The sequence below is a fragment of the Amblyraja radiata genome, chromosome 23, assembly GCF_010909765.2.
Source record: "Amblyraja radiata isolate CabotCenter1 chromosome 23, sAmbRad1.1.pri, whole genome shotgun sequence".
Classification (NCBI taxonomy): Eukaryota; Metazoa; Chordata; class Chondrichthyes; order Rajiformes; family Rajidae; genus Amblyraja; species Amblyraja radiata.
In genome coordinates, this window is record NC_045978.1 from 31,418,658 (window position 1) to 31,432,396 (window position 13,739).

The window sequence follows — 13,739 nt, forward strand, 5'->3', positions numbered from 1 at the left end:
AGCAACAAGAAAGGGGAATGAGTTTAGCATTTTGATTTGTGTAGGAAGGAACTGCAGATGCTGGTTTAAACTGAAGATAGACACAAAAAGCTGGAGTAACTCAGCGGGTTTATTGGCATCTCTGGAGAAATCGAATAGGTGACGTTTCAGGTCGAGACCCTTCTTCATTCTCTGCTTACAATTAATGTTAATTCAGACAATAACTGAATCATTTCTATGCTTCTACAGATCAGCAAGGTCAAAGAATTACAGTAAAGCCTCATTGAAATGGACCATAGGGGGAAGGTGGTGTCCGTTATGCTGATTGTCCGCAGTAATCAAGTGAGGGATTATCACTAGATAAATAGTAGAGACAAACAACTGCAGTTGCTGGTTAATACACAAAAGGACACAGAGTGCTGGAGTTACTTTGCTGGTCAGGCAGCACCTCTGGAGAACATGGATAGGTGACGTCTCAGGTCTTAGACACTTCTTCAGGCTCTTGGTCAGGAACTGGACCTGCAATCCAGGTGAGTTGGCCGGGTGTGAGGTGAGGATCGACGGAGTTATTGGTCAGACCCCATGGTCAATGGTGATAATGGTGGTGGCGGTGGTGGTGGTTGTGATGGTGGCAGCTGTGGTGGTGGTGGTAATGGTGGTGATTGTAGCTGTGCCGGTGGCAACAGTGTTCCATCTACGGTGGTGCTGGTGGCAGTGTTGGTGGCGGGAGCAGGCAGGGTGGGTGCAGCGGAAAGAGGGGCGGCTGGAGATGCGGTGCAGGCCAGAGTGGCTACGGGGGTACTGCACTGAGGAGTCCCCTGCAACCTGTTTCTCTAGCGGTTCACAGACTCGCCAGCCGCCTGCCACCTTTGCGGGCTGGAAGAGTCTGTGTGCCACGTCCATATGGAGTGTGTGAGGCTGCATCCCCTGTTCCATTATCTAAAGGGGCTTCTCCTTGCCTTCTGGCTGCATTTCTCACCCACCATCCTCATCTTTGGACACCCTGTGCGTAGGGGAGAGGGTAGGGCCAAAGATGTCCTGGTTTGGTTGCTCCTGGGCCTGGCCAAGTTGGCCATCTGCGAGTCACCGCGCCAGGCGGAAGAGGGCTCTGCACGAGCCAGCTGCCTGCCCCTTTTCCGGGGTTACGTCTGCGCTCGGGTAGTGTTGGAGAGGGACTATGTGTTGTCCATGGGCACACTGGGGGATCTCCGGGACTGCTGGGCACAGCAGCGGGTTGAATGAATCCTTAACAAGAATTGTAACATAGTTGTATAGTAGTTTAGTATATTTGTTTGTCTTGTATTATGTTCTGTTTTTTTTTATTGTATTGTAAATATTATTTTTTAATAATTGAATACATTTTTTGATTAAAAAAATGGGTGGCATTGGCAGCCAAGTGCAGGTCGGTAGGTCAGTCCGCTATAACCAAAATCAGTTACAAAGAGGTCCGTAAAAATGAGTGTTTACTGTACTTTGATTCTGTGCAGTGTTGGCTGATGACATCTGCTGTCATGGTAAGCTAGTAAAATGGTATTTTATATTGTAAGTAGTTAACACATTAGCCATAGTAAGAAAGATTTGTATTTACATCGTACCGTTCATGATCTCAAGATCTATGAAAGCCACAAGGTGGTGCAGCGGTAGAGTTGCTGCTTTACACGCCTGCAGCGCCGGAGACTCGGGTTCAATCCCAACTACGGGCGCTGTCTGTACGGAGTTTGTACGATCTTCCCGTGACCGCATGAGATTTCTCTGAGATCTTTGGTTTCCTCCCACAATCCAAAGACATACAGGTTTGTAGGTTAATTGGCTCGGTATAAGTGTAAATTGTCCCCTGTGTGTGTAGGATAGTGTTAATGGGTGGGGTTTGCTGCTCGGCGTGGACTCGGTGGGCTGAAGAGCCTGGTTCCAAGCTGTGCCTCTAAAACTAAAAAAAAATCTTTGCCAGGAATCTGTTAAATGTGAAGTGTTGCATTTTGGCAGGACTAAAGGGCCTGTCTCACTTGGGCGTCATTTTCACGTCATTTACGCGACATCATTTACGCGTCACAATGCACGACGCGCGCATCGTGACGCGCACGTGATGCGCGCATGGTGCGTTGTGACATAGGCAGTGACGCGCGGTCGCACATGGCGCACCTGGATTTTGGGATTCACAAAATTTTCGCGCGTGACGCGCAAATGACGCCCACGTGGGACAGGCCCTTTACACTGAAAACAGCAAAGCTCTGGGGATTGTGTTGTAGAATAGAAAGGCCTGGGGTTCTGGTTAATGTCCATTGAAATTGGCAACACAGTTGAACAGGGGTGTTGATAAAGGCATTTGTTCTGCTTGCTTTCATCACCCAAGGTATCAATTGCGGAGACGTCATGTTACAACTATCGAAGACGTTCGTAAGGCCACATTTGAAGAACCAAGTACAATTTCCGTCAATCTGCTAGAGGAAGGATGCCATTAAACAGGAAAGGGACTCTGGGGAATGACCATATAGAGATTTATAAAAGCATGAGGGGCACAGCCAAGGTGAATAGCCACAGTCTTTCCCCCATGGTAGGGAAGGCAGTGGTTTAAGATGAGAGGGGAAAGATTTAAAAGGGAACTGAAGGATAACAATTTCACAGAAATGCTGTTGGACCATCGGGCAAGTCAGAGGCAAGTGAGACTAACTCATTCAGGCAACTCGGTTGGCATGGATGAGTTGGTCCGAAGGGCCTGCTCTGCATTGTGTAGCACTATGACCCTATGCCTTAACTTTTGACATGTAGATGAAATGCAGAAAATTAAGCAGCTAATCTACACATACAGTTTAAAAACATGATTGAGATGAGCCAGGTAATCAGTGATGGTAGAGGAATAAATGTTGCCCAGGGCACTAAGGTAATACCACTCCTCTTCTTTGGATTTGGACTTCTCACATTGATCTAAAAGGTAGGTCATAAGGAATGGGAGTAGAATTAGGCCATTCAGCCCATCGTCTACTCCGCAATTCAATCGTGTCTGACCTATCGTTTCCTCTGAACCCCTGTCTTCTCCCCATAACCACTGACACCTGTACTAATCAAGAATCGATCTATCTCGGCCTTAAAAATATCCACTGGTGTAATTTCTGATTAATATTTCATACAAAAAGACACATATTCTGAGATTGCAGTATTGTAATCCAACTTTCAATCGTTTCACAAAAGATCTGTCACATTTTAGGGAATAGTACCGAGCATAATAATGTAAGCAACACGAGCTAACACCTGCCTCATCTTCAGTGACATGTTTACCATCTCTGACGTTGCAAATTGTAAAGGCCAAACACCAAATGAGTCATGAAAAAAAGACAATGCTGGAAATACTCAAGAGGTAATGCAGTATTTCTGCAGGGAGAACAGAGTTAATGTTTCGAATCCATGACCTTTCATTAGAGCATTGGTTAGTGCACAAAATTCACTGATATTGGCGTCTCTTCCTTCAGAGTCAATCAAGTCCAGTATCAGGCTCCCCCGCAATCCTGGGCCACTCGTCAATTTAATTTCATGTTTCACGTATCTTGTTGTGTTTTATGACTGTTGGCAGACCAAATTCTCTCCTGGGATAAATAATGTTCTATTGTATCGTATTGTATCTCAGTCTCTTCCTTCAAAAGAATCTGAGTTCAATGACTAAAATAATGGAAATGATGAAATATGTATTAATGAAGCATGATGAATTGTTAATTTGAGAACAAAATAAATTCAGGAATTTATTTAATATCATGAACAGATTTTAAGAACTAAAGTGTCTCTTTAGCTGTCTCCCCCCTCTCCTAATAAACTGGAACGTTAACTGGTTGTCTTATCTGCTACACCCGAAGTGAAGTGCAGTATTTGACTCTGATAGAAGCAGTATAGTGTAATTAATTGTTGTTGTGTCTTAGATAATATCACTTTTAAGTAATAGTCAGCGTTTGGTGATATTGTAACTGAATTGCATGGTAAATCACTTAACGGACAATATGGGAATGAACAATCTACTGTTTATGTTACATAATAAATCTAAGCGCTAATGTGTAGATGCAGGTTTTACACTGAAGGAAGGCACAAAATGCTGGAGTAGCTCAGCAGGTCAGGCAGCATCTTTGGAGAGAAGGAATGGGTGACGGTTCGGATCAAGACCCTTCTTCTCAGTTATATATATATATATATATATATATATATATAATGTCTTTGGTGTGGTAATTATCTATTCTTTAAAAGGGTAGCACAGAACTGGCACTAAATTATTTAGTAAATCAAATTAATGTATTTAGAAAGTCTGAAGAGGGGTCTCGACCCAAAACATCACCCATTCCTTTTATCCAGATATGCTGCCGGTCCTGTTAAATCTAAGCTCTATTTTGTTATCATGGAGAATACCCTATGGATTTTACTTACTGTACCTGGAAAACGTTGATCCATTTTAATTTGTAATATCCTTTCATAAATCACAAGCACAGAATGTTTAAATATTATCTGACCCTTGTCAAACTGTTGTATCATCTAAATTGATTAAATCACTACAGTCTGTTAAGTAATCCTGCTAATTCACTAAAATTGGTCAATTAGAAAAACCAGCAGTTTACATAAAAAGTCCATGAGAAACTAACTAATTAATATGTATTTTAAAAATTACTAATCCTAAAAACTGGCCAAGTTTGTTCCTGAAGTTTACATTTCCATTTTTTTTTTAATGTTTCCGTTTGCTGCACAGTAAACACAGTTATTAAGATATAAATATCCTGGAAAACTAAAGAAATACTCTCACAGAAGCATGGGACTAGAATGTGCCTTTCCTGGTCACTTACCAGGCTTAGTCCCGACCCCATCTCTTTTCCAGCTTTCTTGCCCCTACTACTCCATACTGAAGAAGGGTCCCGATCTGAAACTTCACCCTTTCCATTCCATGCACAAATTTTCCCTGACCTACTGAGTTACTGTGTAACTTTGTGTTTTGCGTTTTGTGCTCAAGCATCTGCATTCTTGTGTTCCTTTTTGATGTTTGTTCTATTGGAACGGCTTGACCAATCAAGCCCACTGTGCTTCATTTCCTGGTCTGACCCTGCACAGTGAGATCCCACCTGTTCTTCACTCTAGGAGAGGAATAGGTGGGGTAGATGCACAGAGTATCTAGCTCAGAGCTGCGGAATCAAGAACCAGAGGACATAGGTTTAAGGTGAAGGGGGAAAGATTTAACAGGAACCTGAGAGGTAACCTTTTTCACAAAGGGTGGTGAGTGTATGGGAAGTGCTACCGGAGGAGGTAGTTGAGGCAGGTACTATCGCAACGTTTAAGAAAAATTTAAACAGATACATGGATAGGACAGGTTTAGAGGGATATGGGCCAAACGCAGGCAGATGGGACTAGTGTAGATTGGACATGTTGGTCAGCGTGGGTAAGTTGGGCCGAAGGGCCTGTTTCCACACTGTATCACAATCCAATATTCCTTATTTTCCAAATCAGCCCAACTCATCCTGACAACTTCTAAAGACTAGAGTACTAGACTTCTCCAAATGTTCTTCCCAACAACTCAGCTTTGCCTCACATGCTGGTACAACTCTATCCCTATTCTTTCTGTCAGATCTAATCTGTCAACCTCTCTATCCCTGCTTTTCTCATCCTGAGGACAGCTGTCATAAGGTCATAAGGTCATAAGGAATAGGAGTAGAATTAGGCCATTCGGCCCATCAAGTCTTCTTTGCCATTAAATCATGGCTGATAGAAACATAGAAAATAGGTGCAGGAGGAGGCCATTAGGCCCTTCGAGCATGCACCGCCATTCATTGTGATCATGGCTGATCGTCCCATATCAATAACCCGTGCCTGCCTTCTCCCCATATCCCTTGATCCCACTAGCCCCTAGAGCTCTATCTAACTCTCTCTTAAATCCATCCAGTGATTTGGCCTCCACTGCCCTCTGTGGCATGGAATTCCATAAATTCACAACTCTCTGGGTGAAAACATTTTTTCTCACCTCAGTCTTAAATGACCTCCCCTTTATTCTAAGAATAAATCTATCTCTAAAAGAATGATCTATCTCTCCCTCCTAACCCCATTCTCCTGCCTTCTCCCAATAACCTCTGACACCCGTACTAATCAAAATTCTATCTCTGCTTTAAACATATCCATTGACTTGGCCTCCGCAGTCTTCTGTGGCAAAGAATTCCACAGATTCACAACCCTTTGACTAAAGAAATTTCTCCTCATCTCCTTCCAAAAAGAACGTCCTTTAATTCTGAGGCTATGACCTCTAGTCCTAGACTATGCCACCAGTGGAAATATCCTCTCCACATCCACTCTATCCAAGCCTTTCACTATTCTGTACGTTTCATTGAGGTCCCCCCTCATTTTTCTAAACTCCAACGAGTACAGGCCCAGTGACGACAAACGCTCATCATAGGTTAACCTACACATTCCTGGGATCATTCTTGTAAATCTCCTCTGGACCCTCTCCAGTCAGCACATCCTTCCTCAGATATGGTGCCCAAAATTGCTTACAATATTCCAAATGCGGCCTGACCAGCGCCTTATAGAGCCTCAACGTTACACTTGCCTTGAACAGGTATCATCATCAAATAACCTGTAGTTTTTGTGAACCCTCTGTTCCCCAGGGGAATTGTGATGTTAACAATACACGATAATTGATATAGCAATAGTTGACCAGGGCAGTCCTCATTTACAGGCTACACAAAATATTAAAGCAAACAAATGTGCAGTATCTCATTAAACTTTAGTAGAAACATTATATAATACTTTGGTTGAAATGTCAGTCTGCATATCTTAAAGCCATCATTCATGTTTCGGTGGGTGTCTCCAGAAGGTGCCAGGACAATCTTTATAGAAACATTGAAATATAGAAAAGGTGTCCTTGAGACTCTTGAAAGGCACCCATAAATAAAATTTATTATTATTATTATTATTATTAAAATAGGAGCAGGAGTAGGTCATTCAGCCCTTTGAGCCAGCACCGCCATTCACTATGATCAAGGCTGATCATCCAGAATCAGTACCCTGTTCCTGCTTTTTCCCCATATCCCTTCATTCCATTAGCCCTAAGAGCTATATCTAATTCTCTCTTGAATACATCTAGTGAATTGGCCTCTACTACCTTCTGTGGCAGAGAATTCCACAGATTCACAACTCTCTGGGTGAAAAAGTTTTTCCTCATCTGTCCTAAATGGCCTACCCCTTATTCTTAAACTGTGACCCCTGCCACATAATAATGGCATATAATCCTCCAACATTTTCACCACCTCCAACGGGATCCCACTACTGGCCACATCTTCCCATCTATCACATGATCCATATCTCTCTATTCCCTGCTCTTCCTTGTGCCCATCTAAAAGCCTCTTAAAGCCATTATCATATCTGCGTTCACCACCACACCTGGCAGTGTATTCTAGGCCCCCACCACTCTGTGTAAAAAAACAACACTGCACATCTCCAGTAAACTTTCCCCATCTCACCTTTTAGCTGTACCTTCCAGTGTTGGATATTTCCACCCTGGGAAAAGGGTTTTGACTATGTATCTATGCCTCAAGAAAGTACTCCAAGTACTCAGTGGCTCAGGCAGAATTGGTGTTTCATTCAATCCTCTTTCCATCCTTGTCTACTTCGTGTTGTTGTTTCAAGTTAAAGTTGTACGTCTAACAAGTCGTACAAGTCATACAAGTAGTACAACCCATGCTCATGTGTTGATCAGAAGAATGTCTAATTTCTTAAGGATCTTTTATTACAGCATTATTTCTCAATTTTCTTTATCTTCTTAGTAAGAATTAATTGATTAAGCATGGTGATTACGAGTATTAAGAATAAGCATTCAGAGTTATTTGTTTTGTCCTTCAGGAGCCGTGGTCATTGCCTTTGTGGTCTGTTGGCTTCCGTATCACATACGACGTCTCATGTTCTGCTATGTGCCCAAACACCACTGGACAGAGTAAGCACCAACTGATTAATGTTCCGATTTGATAACAATATGTACGCTTAATATTTTATGAAAGAAAATAGGACCAACATTTCAATTGTATTTTTGAGTATTTTAATATGATCTGTACAGATTGTTACTTGGTTTATAGATGAATGTGCCAAGTAAAATGGTTGTGGATTCAGGTCACACTCCTGGCACTTGCTGTGCTAAGGGAGTGCCACTGCCAAAAGACATGCTGCCTTTTGAATGAAGCATTAAACCAAAAGCCTTATCTAGATGTAAGAGATTTTCAGAGTTTGTCATTGTACCCTGGTACACGTGACAATAAACTAAACTAAATTGAATCAAACAGCACTATAACTTAAGTAGAACAGCGGAGTCAATCCCTTCCAGGCCAAGAGTTAGCAATCAATATTAACAAACTTGTCTATTTATGTAAGCATTTCAGTGTAACGTGTTTATTTTCACTTGCTCTTTGTGGAAGCTTACTGTCTACAAAATTGCTGGAGCAAAAAACAAAAGATATGAGAAGAATATGGTGATGTAACATTAACAATAAGAGTTTGCATACATACCAATCCTTCAGTTCTGTACACTGAGTTTATGGAGGGAAACAAGACTTAAATTTATTCATTCTAGATTTGGATTTAGGAATTTTAATTCATCTTTGACAAGGAAACATAGAAACATAGAAACATAGAAATTAGGTGCAGGAGTAGGCCATTCGGCCCTTCGAGCCTGCACCGCCATTCAATATGATCATGGCTGATCATCCAACTCAGTATCCCGTACCTGCCTTCTCTCCATACCCTCTGATCCCCTTAGCCACAAGGGCCACATCTAACTCCCTCTTAAATATAGCCAATGAACTGGCCTCGACTACCCTCTGTGGCAGGGAGTTCCAGAGATTCACCACTCTCTGTGTGAAAAAAGTTCTTCTCATCTCGGTTTTAAAGGATTTCCCCCTTATCCTTAAGCTGTGACCCCTTGTCCTGGACTTCCCCAACATCGGGAGCAATCTTCCTGCATCTAGCCTGTCCAACCCCTTAAGAATTTTGTAAGTTTCTATAAGATCCCCTCTCAATCTCCTAAATTCTAGAGAGTATAAACCAAGTCTATCCAGTCTTTCTTCATAAGACAGTCCTGACATCCCAGGAATCAGTCTGGTGAACCTTCTCTGCACTCCCTCTATGGCAATAATGTCCTTCCTCAGATTTGGAGACCAAAACTGTACGCAATACTCCAGGTGTGGTCTCACCAAGACCCTGTACAACTGCAGTAGAACCTCCCTGCTCCTATACTCAAATCCTTTTGCTATGAAAGCTAACATACCATTCGCTTTCTTCACTGCCTGCTGCACCTGCATGCCCACTTTCAATGACTGGTGTACCATGACACCCAGGTCTCGCTGCATCTCCCCTTTTCCTAGTCGGCCACCATTTAGATAATAGTCTGCTTTCCTGTTTTTGCCACCAAAATGGATAACCTCACATTTATCCACATTATACTGCATCTGCCAAACATTTGCCCACTCACCCAGCCTATCCAAGTCACCTTGCAGTCTCCTAGCATCCTCCTCACAGCTAACACTGCCCCCCAGCTTAGTGTCATCCGCAAACTTGGAGATATTGCCTTCAATTCCCTCATCCAGATCATTAATATATATTGTAAATAGCTGGGGTCCCAGCACTGAGCCTTGCGGTACCCCACTAGTCACTGCCTGCCATTGTGAAAAGGACCCGTTTACTCCTACTCTTTGCTTCCTGTTTGCCAGCCAGTTCTCTATCCACATCAATACTGAACCCCCAATGCCGTGTGCTTTAAGTTTGTAAAGGATCCACCTTTGTTATTTATGTAGAAAACAAGGCATTGTGTTGTGCACACAAGCGACTGCAGATGCTGGAATCTCGAGCATGAATGCTTCATTCCTTCCAGATGAAGGGTCTCGACTCGAAACATCAACTGCCCATTTCCCTCCACAAATCATGTCTGGCCCTCTGAGTCCCTGCAGCAGTTTGTATAGAAAAGAACTGCAGATGCTGATTTACACCAAAGATAGACACAAAATGCTGGAGTAACTCGGCGACACAGGCTGCATCTCTGGAGAGAAGGAATGGGTGATGTTTCGTGTCTCGACGTTTCGTCTCTCAACCATCTATCCTATCTATCTAGACAATTCTGTCTTTTATTCAGAGATGCTGCCTGTCCCACTGAGTTACTCCAGCATTTTGTGTCTATCTTCCCTGCAGCAGTTTATTATTTTCACCATTATTTCTAAGAACAGGAGAGTTATTTGTGCTATTTTTCCTATTATCAATTGCTCAGCCAGCATTAGTAAGGCACTGATGACATGGACATTCTCACCGTGCTGGCTGTTAAAGCTTTCTGCGTGCAAAGTGGTTACTGTTTTTTTCAAATTACAACAACTCATAAAGTCATTGAAAACAGCCCCTTCAGCCCAACTCATCCATGCTGACCAAGATACCCCTTTAAGCTAGTTTCATTTGCCTGAATTTGGCCCATATCCCTCTAAACCTTTCCTATCCATGTAACTGCCCAAATGTCCTTTTAACTCATCTTTGCAAATAATTTATTGACTGTAAAATGTTTTGGGATTTTCTGAAATTAATATGGAAGAGGACAAATAAACAAAAAGCTTACTTTTTAAAATTACTACTGTTTTCATCTAATGGATAGCACAGCCTGGGTGACTGTGAAACAGGATGTGTCTGAAGATCACAGATTAAACATGTCACAAAATTCATGTTTCACCAAGCAGCTGTGATCCTGCTCAGTATCTTCCAAATCCATTGAAAATATAACGGAACCAATGTTACTGTCCTCTCTCAAGCCAGCATCCAAAGTTACTCTCGTCTCTCAGGTCAGCGTTGAGGCCTAATTACTCTTAGTTGCCTATGTTGTGCAGGCCACATCGTTCACATGCCTGAAAGATACACATTAAGCTCTTAATAACTTTATTTATAAAGCACTTTAAACAACTGCAGTTGCCACAAAGTGCAGTACATGAGAACTCATGAACAAAAAGCTATTACAAACAATTAAAAACCATTAAAAACCGTAAAACGAAGGACTATAAAAAACACACTAAAAGTTAAAAGACATTAAAAGCACTAAAAACAGGAGCAATGCCTCAGCCAGTGTCGAAAGCCAAAGAATAAACATGTGTTTTTAGGGAGGATTTGAAGATGGACAGTGAGGGGGCCTGTCTGATGTGCAGCGGCAAGGTGTTCCAGAGTGCCGGAGCAGCAACAGAAAAGGCTCTATCCCCTCTGAGCTTCCGCTTAGACCTTGGTACCTCAAGGAGCAGCTGATCAGCTGACCTGAGGCACCGGGCAGGAGCATATAGGTGGAGCAGCTCAGAGAGGTAAGGCGGGGCGAGCCCATTCAACGATTTAAAAACAAATAAAAGAATTTTGAAATGAACTCGAAAGTGCACTGGGAACCAGTGAAGGGAGGCCAAAATTGGCGTAATGTGCTCCCTCTTTCGAGTTCCGGTCAAAAGGCGAGCGGCAGCATTTTGAACAAGCTGGAGACGAGCCAATGAAGCTCGTGCGACTCCAGAGTAGAGTGCGTTACAGTAATCCAGCCTAGATGTAATAAAGGCATGGATTACTGTTTCAAAATGCAAAAAGCTCTGTCATGGAAGAAATTACTAAACAAGCAGAGGAAAAGATTCAAGGATGTTCTCAAAATGTCCTTGAAGGAATTTCATTTTGCCACTGATTCCTCAGAATCAGTCTGTGCCTGGTCAATGTGATGTAAGAGCTTGTGTGATGGCACTAAGAACTGGAATGCAATCGGAATCGGAGTGGAAACAAGTCCTCCTAGATCCCAAGAAATTGGCGAATTAAATGGATAGTGAAGAAAACCATTTGCATGATATTATGCATCTACCATGATGGTTAATGCTGAGCTGGAATTGGTCTCAATTTATCCAGCAATGCCAATTATCCACCACCTTAAATGATGACAAATTTACTTTTCAGTGGGGAAAAGATTGAGATAAATTCAAAGAGTGCACTTATATACTAAAAGCTATTAATAATGTTTCTCATTGCAGATTATTTAGCATAAACACGGGTTGTCAAACTGAAAGACGAGTATGAGTACTAGGCTTCTGCTGGGCCTTAGACCTGAACAGTTTCCATTTTGTAATTATACTCGGTAATTAATACCTTATGAAGATTTAAAAATATAATCTTCCCTGGCAGCATTTAGGATAATTAACATGTAGTTTTTGTGCATGAATTAATTCTATTAAAAAAGAGTTTGATAAATACTTGAGGGAAAAGGAATTATGGTATAAAACGTAAAAAAAAGAATCAAATGAGAATTGATAACTGAAGGAGCATTACAAGCACCATGAAATTAAATTTGTCCTCTTAAACACTTGATAAAATAGCACATGTACATTATTTACAAAATTCAGCTTCAGTGATATCAGTGGAATAGAATTTCAGAATTGGAAGTCAATGGTCATAAGTTATTATCATGTGGCTTTATCATGCATAACAAATGACAAACTTCAATCACATAACCCTTCTGGGTCAATGAGGCATTAATTGAATCCTGTCTTATTTTGTATCTTCCAGAAAGAAGGTTGATAATAGATTACCATTTAATAATTTATTTGTGGTTACTTAGAAGTTAAGCCGAAAGAAGGGAGTCACTAGTCTCAACAATTTTTATATACAGTATATCTATCTTCAATAAGATTTCATGCAATTACATAGTGTGGAATTAAAAAGTTATGGATAACACAATTTCAGATGAACTGTCTTTCTAAAAAAAATTATTTCAAAGAATGCTGTTGCACTCATAAAATACTGGTCAATACATTCTTAATAAATGTATTATTAATTTTGCTGTATTTTTGTTATCTTAATTGCTATTACTACTTCTTCCAGATTTCTCTATGATTTCTATCATTACTTCTACATGGTGACAAACATCCTCTTCTATGTCAGCTCCGCCATCAACCCTATCCTGTACAACTTGGTCTCTGCAAACTTCAGACAAAACTTCTTCTCCACGCTCAGCTCCTACTGCCTTCTCAGGCAACCAAAGCCCAAGACTCGTGCAATTAGCAGAAAGTCAAATAGTATTTCCAGCAATCATACTTACTCCAACGTTCTCACCAAAGAAACAATGTACTAACAGATAATAATTAAATTCAAATAGTTAATGAAGAAATTCAGAAGATTGGTAATTACTGACATGAATTTTGGAGAACTAAGATATTCTCCAAATTATGTAATTACATTTTTTCCTAAATAATGGGATGTTATTATTAGAATACATTTGTACAATTTGAAAGGCAATTTCTTGGAGTTTCCAATCAATCAGTGTTTTTCTTTTTACAGCATAGAGCACATGTGTGTAAATGATCACAGGATTACAGGTGCAATAGACAGTTGCCATGGATTCTGCAAACTTTGCTCAAGTTCAATAGACATACACTAAAGCTCTATTTATCTGGCATGCTCAGGACTAGGGTGGTGCTGATGAGCAGGTATTTTGGACTATTGGATGTATTCCAACACTTAATACACTTTCAATTTAAGACGCAAAGTGCTGGACTAACTCAGTGGGTCAGTCAGCATCTCCAAAGAAAAAGGATGCATGACGTTTCGGGACGGGACCCTTCTTCAGTCTGAAGCCCGACGCAAATGTAATTTATTCTTTTTCTCCGGAGGTGTTGCCTGACCTCAGTTACTCAGCACTTTGTATCTATCCACCCATCACTTGCCAGGATTTTTCACACCCCCCACTTCTCTTCCAGCTTTCTCCCACTGACTACAGTCAGTCT

General features: G+C 41.4%; 1 protein-coding gene across 1 annotated transcript in view; it reads left to right on the forward strand.

Moving 5' to 3' along the window:
* The window catches only part of ntsr1 (neurotensin receptor 1), a 39,519-nt gene extending 26,004 nt beyond the window's left edge, over positions 1–13,515 (forward strand). The window contains exons 3-4 of the mRNA XM_033041252.1: positions 7,828–7,918; positions 12,838–13,515. Of these exons, the coding sequence (XP_032897143.1) occupies positions 7,828–7,918; positions 12,838–13,087 (341 nt within the window). The 3' untranslated portion in view covers positions 13,088–13,515. The remainder of the gene's footprint in view (positions 1–7,827; positions 7,919–12,837) is intronic.
* Positions 13,516–13,739: the final 224 nt, after the last annotated feature.